Source organism: Diplotaxodon limnothrissa, linkage group LG22 (assembly GCF_057381915.1).
Source record: "Diplotaxodon limnothrissa isolate DT_005_m linkage group LG22, D_limnothrissa_male_GT1.1, whole genome shotgun sequence".
NCBI classification, from domain to species: domain Eukaryota; kingdom Metazoa; phylum Chordata; class Actinopteri; order Cichliformes; family Cichlidae; genus Diplotaxodon; species Diplotaxodon limnothrissa.
Genome location: NC_140616.1, coordinates 2,551,068 through 2,564,472, shown reverse-complemented (window position 1 = coordinate 2,564,472; position 13,405 = coordinate 2,551,068). Strand labels below are relative to the sequence as shown.

General features: G+C 41.5%; 1 protein-coding gene across 1 annotated transcript; it reads left to right on the top strand.

The window, feature by feature from the left end:
- The first annotated feature begins 5,550 nt into the window (after positions 1 to 5,550).
- Positions 5,551 to 10,221, top strand: LOC146609127 (DEP domain-containing mTOR-interacting protein-like). The gene is made up of 5 exons (XM_085346124.1): positions 5,551 to 5,738; positions 7,585 to 7,803; positions 8,025 to 8,095; positions 8,432 to 8,536; positions 8,807 to 10,221. Exons 1-5 carry the CDS (start codon positions 5,720 to 5,722, stop codon positions 8,933 to 8,935), a joined length of 543 nt encoding a protein of 180 aa, XP_085202250.1. The 5' UTR covers positions 5,551 to 5,719; the 3' UTR covers positions 8,936 to 10,221.
- The last annotated feature ends 3,184 nt before the right edge of the window (positions 10,222 to 13,405 follow it).

The window sequence follows — 13,405 nt, the reverse complement described above, 5'->3', positions numbered from 1 at the left end:
CGTAATTCTGGAGCAGTAATGTACTTTGGACGGGGTTAATATTTGCCTCACTACGCTCAAACACACACCCACACAAACAGCCTGGTCCAGTGTTCGTGTGTAACATGAGATATTTGATACATAAACTGCTTTTTGTGTCACTCAATTTCATTTTATTTCTATTGTCCCAAATCATTCAGCCCAAGTCACTTTATAAGGATCACAAGCCAACGGTGTCATTGGAAACAGGAACGAGTCAAAAATCAAACTCAGAAGCTTTCAACGGTTTTCAGAAAGAAAAAACTATCGAAACACCAAAGATGTGAAAGGCAGAGATGAGTGCTGGGCTGGGATTAATTAACACCCAGGACTCAAGTTCTTCATTGGTGTTATTTAGCAGGTGAGTGTGCAGACAGCCAATGGAATAAAGCAGCATAACATTATTTAACTGTTAACAATTAAGAAGAAAATTTAGCAGCGACGTGTGAGTGAAGCTTGTGTCCAGCAGAGGGCAGCAGTGCTTCTTTTACAAAGGCGGTGAGGCGGTACCTGCAGAGAACAGAGGAGCGGGGAATGAAACAGATATTAAAGTTTACTCATAATCCTGAAAAGATGAACATAAATAAACCCTGCCAACACATTACTATGAATCAAAGTCAGATCTTTACAGCTGCAGCTTCATATTTGTATGTGCACGCAGCACTCTGGTGATGACCATCATTTTAATGGATGATCTTTCCAAGAGTCAGAATTTACAGCAGAGAAAGGGCCGCATATTTAAATACAGACAGTGGATCAATAGTGAAACACGTTAACAGTTCTGTAAAACATTATGTGTATTGACTCTGGTGCTCTGTGTCCTGTAGTCTGGGAGCTCATTGATCCGCGTAATCAATGAGACACGACAGCGTTAGATCACCGCTGCTGAGGACAGTGTTCGATTATTAACGAGGAAGTGCGCAGCGAGTGATACTTAATCACTGGAATTTACATCCAGCAGGCAGTTATTTAAACGGCCTCCAAACATGTCCGAATCTCTTCGTGAGCAAGACGCTCACAAACGGAGGCCTCGTGCTTTGCTCAAGGGCACTTCTACTGAATATGCAGTGACAAAGAGACGCGATTAGTCTTTTATATTCTACTTTTTAACCTTTATGTTTTCCCAGACTGGGAATTTAATTACTTTGTGATTAAAGAACTAAAAACGGACATTATAATAAGCCACCAAGACAAAGAACCTCATTAGCGGCTCTCGCTGCTCCTTCTTGGGACACGTGTGCCTTAATGTAACCGCTGTCTCGGGTGATTGATTTTAAATGAAGCCCAATTGTGAAATAAGCTTTTAAATTAGGACAAGCATTTCCCATACAAAGGTTATTAACGGGCTGCTATTTTCTACATTCTCAGGAAGAGTATTGAAATATTATATTATCTACTGATTTGTGTCCATGCGCATCAAATTGTCCAATTTCTCCAAGTGTTGTGGTTTCACCACCCACACCAGAGACCAGTTTGATCAAAAGTGAACCACAATTTTGACACTTGTTGGTATCAAATAATCACTCATCTGCTGGGTAAAAGCACCAGTTCTTCCTGTTCGTTATCACATTGGTATACCAGCCTATATGCCAGCATCAGTCCAGTTTTAAAGTTGCCTGACTTACTTATCTGAATCTCAGATCCTCCTCCCAGACTGCAGCATGCATCTCTGTGTGAGGGAGGTGCAGGGGGGAGACACAACCCCCCTTTCCTGTTGCTAGAATTTGTTGCAACTTGAGTCACTTCCTGCATTTGTGAGTTCTGGTTCAGTTTTGAACAGGTTGGTTAGCTTTAATTAGAGTTACCATTTATTTTATTATTTTTGCTATAAGCAGTAAAGACGAGAGACAAATGAGAATAAACTGCAGTAGCTCCTTAAAGAAAGAAAATAACGTGGCTGACAGAACTGGCTCTGTGTTAACATGTAGACAAAGGAGCAACGTGCAACACGAGCACTTAATTTAACTGAGACAGAAGATTGTTTTTACACTTGGATCTTTCAGAATAAGCTTTACTCAACAAACTCAGAACTGTAACCTGCCCATCCTGGTTTACTTCACATTATAGGTTTGTAGGCCTGCCATTCACACGTCACATGCAGTGAGATTCTCAGAAAATACAGAGAACCCTGGAGTCCTGCAGGTTTTAGATGTGTCCTTGATCCAGCACAGCTGATTCAAATGGCTAAATGACCTCCTCAACATGTCTTGACTTTCTTCAGAGGCCTGGCAATGAACTAATCATTTGATTCAGGTGTGCTGACCCAGGGTGAGACCTAAAACCTGCAGGACACCGGCCATGAGGCCTGGAGTTGGACACCCCTGCTTTAAACTATGAGCAAAGAGCACTTCAAATGGTCTAAAACATGCTGAAATGCTGTGTTTGTTTCATTTTCTACTCATATGAAATCAAGAAGTGCCACGTGGGATGAAGAAGCGTAAACGCTGCATGTTCGTTTCATGATGAAAGCACCTTTGCCAGCCTTCAAATGTCACTGAGGAGAAAAAAGTTAACCAGCAGCCTGACGCAGGTACTGAATAGTAGCAGCTCAGGCTCACACCTTTAACACTTCTCAACACTTTAATAATAAGTCTGAGCTGTTATTAAACTGCAGCAGAGATCCAGGCTTTAATCCAAGGATACCGCCTTTGAGGAAACATCTGAAGGCGATGAACTCCTGACTCTGTTAGTCCTGCGGCAGGTTGCCATCCTGCCCGGGGCGCACCCTGCACCTCTCTCTATGACAGCTGAAGACTCCAGCTGGGGCCACACTGCAGAACTGAAGTGGAAGAAATGAATGAATGGAACTACAACACAATCGGCTCACTGTTCCTCCTGGTTACATTTGGAAATAACTGGAAAAGTCATCACATAAAGAAAACCGTGTGAGTCACAGAGGTGTCCAGTGAAAAAGCCCAAGATGGAAACTGACTATAAAACTCCTTTATGGATGAGCTCACGCCCACATAAGCCCTAAACTGCTTTAAAGTCGTATACTTTACAACTACAGAGGCTTGCTTCATTTTAATGTTTCCAGGTAAATAAAAGAAACACATGAGACGTGTTGTGTTAGAGGAGTTCATGACCCACATGACTCGTGGGTCACTGTGTCAAAGGTTAAGAGCTTGTTTTGTTTTGCAGGGCTGAACTCCTTTAGCCGATGGCAGGAAATCCCACCTCATCATCCGTCCCCAGTACAGTGTCACATCTGCTCGCAACAGCAACAACTTCATATTAAAGAAAACTGTCCACGACCTTCCAGAAATTCCAATAATTAAATCCAAGTTGCAGGTGGAACAACTGAAACTCCATCATGCAGTAAAGAAGGAAGTCACAGTAAAAACTGAACATGTGATTGGTCTCCAGCAGACAGTGAGGGTGGAAAAATGAAGGGCTTTTTTAGAAAACCATTAAATGAATGCATAACATAAAGTGCTGTGGATATTAAATCCATCTTAATTAAAGGAAATATTTGACAGAAAAGGTAAATAAATTAAAAGTACAAAATAAATGATCATCGTTTGATCCTGATACCAGAGCCACCTGAAAAAGGACTAAATTTTATCTCCAAAGTGACGACGCACAGGCTTCGTCGTTTTGTTTATTTGGTAATATATTCAGTTAAATGCAAATCTTGCTCCTGGATTCTTTTTGATGCATCTAAAAAGCTTTATTTATTTATTTATGCATTACTTGATGATTAGTTATTTATTCATTCGTTTTGGACATTTGTTTCCTCCAGAAACAAACACAAATGTCTTCTGGTTTGTTCAGTTTACACTCTCACCTTCATGTCACTCCAGGATTAAATCACTTTTTATTCAAACGGGTATCATTGGCAAAAAGTGTCGTTTAGCCCAAGATAATGTTAATGGTGTGAAACTGGATATTTCCTGATTCTATTGATCTGTTTGTCAAGCCAACAGCTGTCCGTGTATCTTTGTAGTTTTATCTTCAGTTTAACGAGCTCTGTTGGCCTCATGATCGACTCACTGATGAGTAACCTGAAAACTCGAGATTTTACCTCCAGACATTAGAAAGGAATGTGGATTTATCTCCCACATGTTGTTGTTGTATAACGATGATCACGACCACATGTCCTTCCGTGTGACTCAATTGACAAGTTTAAACCAAGTGACAACCTCGGGGGCTGAAACAGAAGCGGCAAAGGCTGCAGTTCCTCTGATGGCCATTTGAAGCTGTGTCCTGTAGCCCATACGTTTCTGTAGACCTCCAGGTTAAAATCAAGCTGGAAAAGGAAGCCAACGTAGAAGTTCTGCAGTTCCTCCAGAGTCCTCTATGTGTGTTGTTGGGGGAAACTTCAAAACCAGAGTTTTCGGTGGTTAACTTCACATTGGAAACGTTCTTGTCCTTCCCTTTTAGAGACTAACTGTGAGGGCCATTCATATGTGTGTTTATTGAGTTGTCCCTTAGTTTTACTTGAACTTTATGTTTTTATTTGTTTTTATGCCTGAAAATGTGTGTGTGTGTGTGTGTGTGTGTGTGTGTGTGTGTGTGTGTGTGTGTGTGTGTGTGTGTGTGTGTGTGTGTGTGTTACTATTAAGGTGTAACAAGGAAGTCAAGAAACCTCATTACATGAGGCTCAGAGAAAATACTTCAAAGGACAAATATGGACGAAAACTCGCTGCTCTGTGCTGACCGATGGAAATCTCCACTGCTCTGCCCATCAGAGCAGAAATGATCTTTGTGTTTCCCCTTCCTCTCCACCTGCAGCTGCTCCTGCATGGCAACCAGGCTGAAGCTCAGTCCCATTTACGAGCAAAAACCTTCCTAAATCCTTCACGTCTCTGCATGCTTTCTTGTAAAGTTGCCAAAAGCTGCCAAATGTTTGAGTGTTTTTATCTTCAAAAATTACACAGTGCAAAACTGTAAATGCAGAAACCACCTGTATTATCACACAGTGACTTTCAGTGGGACAAAAGCTGAAACTGAAAGGTGATTGATCCTCAGGAACAGTGAGTTCTGTTTGAGGTGATGGCAACACAAAGCTTGATAGCTTGATGTGCTGCAGGAGCACTTGCTTTTGTTTTCTGCTCTCCAAACAAAGGGCATGCAAGCAAAGTCTGCCAGCAGGTAAACATGCATGCAGAGTGTGCAGGACGCCACTGTGTCTGCAGACAGAAAGCACAAGGTTTACAGTACTAAAACTCTAGCACCACACCGCAGATTCATCTATGTGCAACAGTCTGTGGAGATTAGTGCAATACTCATGAAATCCCCTCTTGCTATGGAATATAAGAGCTCCCATGCACTCTTTGCATTAAACCTGATTTTTTTGTGACAATAATTGTTTAACGGTTCATAAGTGACAGTTAATAATTAAAATGTACTGTGAGATTTCTACATTTACGAGTGTTATTTCTCATTTTTTACATTTTACTACATGTCGCCTCTTGCCTCCTGCTGACGGCTGGTTTGTTTGTTCGAGGGTTTAATATTTAACTCGGTCACGCACGTCTATTCCTAACCAGCTGACTACCCTCCCTTCAGATCACAGGTCCAGTAACTGAGTACTGAACTGAGAAAACTGATAGGTGTCATCAAGCCTGTGCAGAGTCTCACTTGAAGCCGGGCAACACTCAGAGACTGATGGTCCGTCCATCTGTTGGTGTGCGCCTTTGAAGCTTGTCGTCTTCCGGATTCATTTTCTGCATTTTGCTTTTCTTGGACTTGAACAGAGATGGGACCTCGTACAGGAGGTAAGAACATCTCGCTTTACTTTCCAAACTCTGAACATGTGAGAAAAAAGAGCAGAGACCCCTACAGGAGCCATGACTCTCAGCAACGTCACAAACAACACACAAGATACAAGAAATTTAAAAAGTTGTAAGAAAGTCAAAGTTCAGAGCTTTAGTCTTTATTTATTTCTTTATCTTTAGTTTCAAAGCTGCTTGTAATAAGTCAACAACAGCAACTTCTCAGTTTATCCCACATGAGCTGCTTTTCCATCAGTGGCTGGCAGATGGTTCTCCTGCATGTGTCACTGATGCAGAGTTAATAGAGTTCAGCTTGTCTGGTTAATTCTTATTATAACCTTTAAAAATAATGTTTCTTTTCCATTTTTGTCACGTGAAAAAGAATTGTCATGTTATGACTGCATGTACTGATGGATACTGACTTCTCACATTTACTTCACTACACGAGGAAGACAGTAAATTATTATCCTGCAGAGGAAGAACTGTGATGACTCAAAGGCAACCATTTCCTTCATGAAGCAAATAAACGCACTTTATTGTTTGACTGTCGTTTTCTTATCCGGGTGAATCTTCGCCGAGTCAGCCGCTCTTAATAAAACGACCTAAGCGTGGATCTGTGTGATCGTGTGAGACTCCACAAACACTCAGCATCATTTTGTGTTCTGATACATTTATGGAAATAAATAAATGGACATGACGAAACTTTAAAAAGTGACCCAGAGGTTTTGGGCAAAATCAGTTTTAACACAAATTATTACATATGTGATAAAACTGTTTGCTTCAACACATTAACAGTTTTACACCTCAAGTCATCAAAGACTGTAAGGGCGAGGGAGCAGAGCGGCCTACACTTTCTCACGCTCAGCTAATCGTGTAATGATCACGACCCCCGGGCGTCACATGTCACATGTCACATGTCAACCTCAAGAAACGTTCCTCTGTCTACTATATGTTTTTTAATGTTGCTGTTAATGTTACAACTGTAACCACTCAAACTGCTTCTCCGTTCTCATGACAACTGCAGCAGAGCAAACATGGCTTCAGAGTCACGCGTAGGTTTATGTGCTACAAAGGGAGAAAACGAATGAATCGCCGTTAAACTCGTCTGGCGTGAATGTGCAGCAGCGGCGAGGCGCTCGTCACACTGCCTCGTCTCACAGCAGAAGGAACAACTCAGTCAGCACCATGAACTCTGTTAGCCCGGCTTATCTCTGCTATTGAAAGAAGCGTAGCTTCTTATCAAAGCATGTTTGAACTGAATTGTTGGAAGTTAAATTCAGGAAGTCAAACACAGAACTGGGTCAGCTTTAATCGTTATTATTGAAAACATGGGAGTCTCCATCTCATCACTTCAACACTTTCCTTCTGTCCAGGGCCAAGTTTTCCCTGATGGGTGGGGTAGTGAGGGAGAAGCATAAATACATGCATACACATCATATTATTACTACAATGTGTATATTTTCATTCATTTAAAGGTGGCTTATTGTGAATAATCCCCCTCTTGCCTCTGTATAATATCAGGAAATATCTCTGATGTGGTGACGTTAGGCACACGGCTCTGACTCACAAAGCTCAGCTGCTGTTCAAACCTGTGTGTGACCTGCAGATGATCCGAGCAGCGCTGGCCTAAATCGGCTCAGAGGGCAAAGAACTAAAATAACTTGTTTCAGGGAGCAAACTTTGAGATTCAACCAAAATGAATCATGCAGAGCTGCTCTAGTACATCAGAGCAGGAACTCAAGATGTTGATGTCAATATTCATTTGGTAAATAACTCAAATGTTTTCGCTGACATGTAAAATATAATCAACAGAGTATTAAGGTTATAGAAACTTCTTTGTCTCCATCAGTCACAGCATCCAAGGATGAGAAAGCTGTCACAGGTGGATGTGGCGGAGGTCATGGTGGAGGTCGTGGCGGAGGTCGTGGTGGAGGTCGTGGCGGAGGTCATGGCGGAGGTCGGGGAGAAGCCCGGGTGAGAAGCTGCAGTGATGGAAACATATACACCCGAGGACGAGTCGGTCTCCCCAGCACCTCCACCTCCCTGGTGCTCTCCAACCCCAAATCTGGTAATAAAAATGCTGAACAACTGAAGGAAGGAGCAGCTTTAGACCTCCACACTGTCAGCGTCGTCTTTGCTTTTCCAAATATGGAAACCAAACTGCTTTTAGTCATAAAAATCTGCCAAATCCAACATGGAAAGTTACCCACTGTGGCGACTCCTTGTGAATAAGGGAGCAGCCAAAAGCAGCTTGCATTAAATATAAAATGTCTTTTACTTTTGTCTCAGTCCTCAAGAGACCAGTGAGCACAGAGGAGCTACAAGAACCAGGAGGACCCTACATCAAGAAAACCTTCACGGTAAATTCATTTTACACACTTCAAAGAGTTTTCTATCAAGCTGAGGTAAAAACTTGTAACATTTTTTTCACAGTACAAGAGAAAAATGAGCGAATGGGACACCTTCTTTCTTTAAAAATGCTGTTCTATTATTTCAATGTGAACATGTTTCAAAGATGATTGTGGATGGTGTTGGTGCTGGAGTGAGTGTAACAGGTGTCAGGAAAGACAAATGCTTCACAGGCTTCATGAACAAAACACTAGATGAGAACGACGATGTCTTTTTCTCACTTTCTGTGTAAAAGACTTTTGCATAGCACACACCCACATGTGTGACTGTCGTCTGCGTGTCTGCAGATTGTCGGTGATGCAGTGGGCTGGGGCTTTGTGGTCAGAGGAAACAGGCCGTGCCACATCCAGGCCGTGGAGCCTCAGGGTCCAGCTGCTCTCGCAGGGATGAAGGTAAGCGTGACAGGCCACGTGGCTACTGAAGGAAGCCCAGTCACAACCAAAGCAGTTAGAAGTAGAGGAAGAAGCTACTGCTGTGAATTTATGCACCAAATATCCTGATATTGTGCTGAAGAGATACAAGCTGAACTGTACTGTACTGTTGTTTGTACCACAACACGGTGATGGGCTGGCAAAATCCAACTCTGTTAAGGAACTGATGTTGATTTGAGCAGAGGACACTTGAAAAAGTTTGTACTTCCTGTCTCGTGTCCTGATCTGCAGGTTCGCCAGTTTGTGGTTTCAGTCAACGGCCTCAACGTTCTTGATCTGGACTACCGGACAGTCAGCTATCTGATCCTTACTGGGCCCAGAACTGTGGTGATGGAAGTAATGGAAGAGGCTGAAAACTGAAATTAGAGTTATGTGACCTACGTGTGCCCTGTTCCAGTTTTTCCTACAAAGACTGCAAAGATGCAACCGTTTGTTAGGAATTACACGGGAAGTCTTCTGTTTTTAAACTGTTGCTGAGCTGATGATGGGTGCGGTTGTTTTCAGAAGGGACACTTTTATATATTTGAAAGATGATTTTGCAAAATCTGAGTAGCTTCATCAGGAATGAGTCAGGCTGCGATCCAGAGAGTAGAGTTTATCAGCGATGTGCGATCGGATAAAGTGGTGAAAGGTTTCTATTGAAATGAATGTTCAGCCATGACGGATTTGTTCATACATGCACCGTGGACAGGATATTTTCCACAGTTATTTCTCCCGTGTAGCACACATGCTGCAGGGAATAGTCCAGTCCTGATACTTTAAACTACTGGAAATAAAAATGAGGCAAAGCTGCTGAATGCAGTGTGTAGGAGGCGGCACACATGGTGCCAGCAGTGCGTGGAATACTAGCTGTGCTGCTCAGACATCACAACAAGTTACTAGCAACAATGTGCTGGCTTTGTACTGTAGCAGCTCTTATATTATATCAGCTAAATGCATTCTGGCTCAATGAGTCCAACAAGAATAACAGTGGAAAGGAGAAAACGTTGGCTGAACGCGTTTATTTTCAGGCGTTTTGAGACACGCCTGCACGCCGTCGACTTTCACAGTGACTCCCAAAGTGACATGATGTTGACAACAGTTGTTGTCTTTTCTTACTGTGACGGGTTGGACTTTTAACCCCACGCGCCACCTCACTTCCTCGTCCACACACAAATACATTACTTACGTCCATCACAAGAGTGTTTACACACACCTGAACCCCCACGCCTGGAAACTCTTCCTGCTCTTTAGCCCTTCGTTGTGTTTGCCTTTCCATCTGCTCGTGTCTGATTCCCAGTAAAGAAGCTTCGAGTGTAGAGAAGTGTGAAGTAGATCAATTTAAACTTACGGACGGAGCGGCTGTAACTGCACTGCTTAGTTTTGAAGCCTCTCTAAAGTGTCTCTTATTCTTTTATCTTTTTATACCTGTTTTTATAACGTGCCTGTGTGAGAGAGAGTTTGTGGGATATGTAAAGCCTCTCGGCGGGCAGCACTTTGCTCTCTGCGGGAGGATCCTGGAGACTCGGTGACTCTTTTGGCTCCTCTTGCGTCGTTAACGCTGTTTTCAGTTTGAAGGATCGTTGTTTAAAATACCAGCTGCTGGAGATTTTATTGAGAAACTGAATTTTTAAAATGTGTTTCACTTTTTCATTTTCCGACAAAAGAAATAATCAGTATTTAATGTGTAACTGTATATGTTACCTCTTTGCTTAATTATTTTGTAATTTGCTTCAAACTACTGTTCCTTTCTTTTATTTGTGCATGTTTAATTGCTTGCATTTCAGTTTCGTTGTGACTGTAAGTAAGCTTTAATTTTTTAATGCTGAATACAAATAAAACCCTTCAGTGACAAAGACAGGCTCTCCTGTTGTATTCTTTATAGTGATTAAAGCTCATTAGTTGGAAGACGTGTAACAGAAATGTTACAAAGAATGTTCTGAAAACATCAGACAAATTGTATAACCAACCAGATTAATACGAAGCAAAATAAACCAAAGTATATTGATCGGTTTGAGCTTAACTGTCTGTTTCCAGTAACTTAAAGTCATCACAGATAATCTCATCCTCCCACTGATGGCTCGCATGTTTGCTCTGGTTTCTCTCACCATCACCAAACACGCCGCGTTAACGCTGACTAATAATTAACCGTTCATCTCAAGAGTTTCTTGGTTAAATGTAAGTTAGAAAAAAACAGCCAGTTCATAAAAACAGGCTTTAATGATCTCAGAGTTGCAGAATGTGCACTGCTGTTCCAAGAAGAAGTGATGTTACAGTCGACCCCGAGGAGCAAAGTTCACTGTCCTCTGTTTACTTTTAACCCTTTATCCCTGCAGCTGCTGACAGGGGCGAGTTTGAGAGCTTTGTTTCACCTTTTCAGCGTCATTCTCTCCGCTGCCCTGCTCATCACTACCACAGCTTTTACTTCAAGTGTTCACGCCTCACTAATGGCAGATCTATCTCTTATTGTCATATTCAGGTTCTTGCCCTCGTCTCAAGAGTGGCATCTTATCTTAAAAAGTTTGAGGGAGTTTCAGAAAACACATTCAACACAAACACACAAGCCTGCCAACATGATGTAACACAGCTCTGGCTGTGAGCACAGGAGCACCTGCCCACTTTAAAACCTTAAAATCTCATGTATAGCTCATGCACATATCTTTCTACGTAGCACTTTTAATTCTTATCCCTACTTTTATTTTTTCATGTCTATTTAAGTGCTATTTATGACACTATGTTTGCACTGAAGCACCGCAGCAATTTCCTAATGTTGTAAACCTGCTCAACATTTGGCAATAAACCCCTTTCTGATTCTGATTCTGATTCTGATTTTGTTCGTGAGAGGAAGATCATTCAGACGAACTTTGTCTTAAAGTAGCTAAAGCAGCTTATTTCATACAGAGGATGAATCGAGGGCTCGTGAATTATGCAAAGCTACTTCAGAGCAGATAAATAGTGACATGTGTCATCAGGATGAGATTAAAAAACTATTACCAGCCAGTAGAAAGGAAAATAAACCTTAGTAAACAACAAAGCAATAGAATTTGTCATAAACTACTGCAAGTGATTATAATCAGGTCACAGAGACAAATGGACAAAGTTAACGACTTCTACAGAAACCACAGCATCTGATGACAGAAACATTCAAGGTTATAAACTGATGGCATCTTAAACAGGCTGACATATTAAAACAAAACACTTGAACACTACAGGACATCAGACCAGCACAAGTCTCACCGAAGGCTCAGAAGCTACTCGAGTCGTTATCATTTAGAAACCAATATCTTCAAAAACTGCTCCCCACCATTACAGCTAAGATCATATCTAATATTTTAAATCTCATGAAAGAATCGAGGCTTGGCATGATAGTGATTGTTGTATAATAAATTCACTGTCACTATGAAGAGTGCATGAATGTACTGTCAGGAAGGGCAGCATAGTAACTGGATCCCAGTCAGGAAATAAACATCAGGACATGATTTCAGGATATTTTACTCTTACTCCCCTGGATGGTGTCAGATGTGCTGACAGCTAACAGTGGCAGTGATAAAGGGGTGGATAGTATTGCACTTACAGCTGCGCGGCTCTGTTTCAAGCACGATCGTGGTTACTGTGATATCTACGCCAACAGCAACGTGTTGGACAGACGGAATAATAACGAGCTGCTAACACAGTAAGTGTCTGCAGGACAAAAGCTCAGATGTGGAAGAACAGGAACACACAGAACCAGCAGTGTGCTCAGCAGCTTCTCACAGCTTGGTGTTTTTTATTATTGTTGCTTTGGAACAATTTAAATCAGTCCAATCACATTGCTGTGATGTAAATAGACGGGAGAGATTAACTTTGAGTTATGTCTTTTGCATGAGCTTAAAATATAATCTAGCACAGCCGTTTACAGAAACAAATAAACATGACAAAAAACTACCAAGGCTTTGGTGAATTTTTAAAGATTTTGTTTTTTGAAAGAGCAAACTGATGAGCAGGATTTGTTTCTGTTGATGTCACATGACTCTAATGTTTCAATTTTAAGACAATGAAGGGTTTGAAAATGGGCTGTAGGACAGCGTGATGTGTTGTTTTCTTTTAAATTAACCTGCTGAAGTGAGCCGAGAAAGAGCTGTCCAAAGAAATGTTTGGTTACTAAATGAAATATTCTTAAAATCACACATATGCCTCCTGACATCTAAACAGAGAATCTGTAAATAAGCTTCTCAGCAGCTATTTCTCATTTCTAAAGGTTAATTACTGTTTGCAAAGTGTTTGCAGGTCTCAGAGTATATGCAGGTGCAGCTTTGCAATTGTGTGTGCTGTCTGTTGAACCGTGACTAGCCTCTAAAGTAGCTGCAGTATCGAAAACAATACTTGCAGTTCAAATCTTTAACTTTTAGGTAAGAAGAGAATCCAGGATGTAAAAGAGTCCTTCACACAGATGTTTGACTGGTTACAACTGAAGCTTTAAGTCAAACACAGAAACAGACTGTAAATATGTCTTTGAAGCTGCGCTGTCAGTGCTGCAAAAACTATGGATCACCTTTGTTGCACTGCCCCCTACTGGCAGAACCAAGGTCCACCAAAAAGCCTCTTTTTTAGTAGATACTGTGAAACTATAAACCATATTTATAGTTTATAGTTTGCATAGTAAACGCTAATAAGAACAGATGCTCTGTGGGAGTAATCTGTAAATTATATTCTTTGAAGTGTTGTTGAATAGATTATGCAGAATAATTTCATACATACTGCTGTCCCGTTGAGACTGATGATGTCTCCCTGTCATCCTCGTAGAGCCGTGTCAGTGTGCTTCACGCAGCCCTCTGTATCCTCGGTGGAGGAGCGCATCATTATTATTTTCCT

What these genes read in the sequence shown, in the direction of transcription:
- LOC146609127 (XM_085346124.1), top strand. An exon ending in GCTCTCCAACCCCAAATCTG is followed by an intron (nt 7,804 to 8,024) that starts GTAATAAAAATG and finishes CTTTTGTCTCAG; the next exon opens with TCCTCAAGAGACCAGTGAGC. An exon ending in ACATCAAGAAAACCTTCACG is followed by an intron (nt 8,096 to 8,431) that starts GTAAATTCATTT and finishes GCGTGTCTGCAG; the next exon opens with ATTGTCGGTGATGCAGTGGG.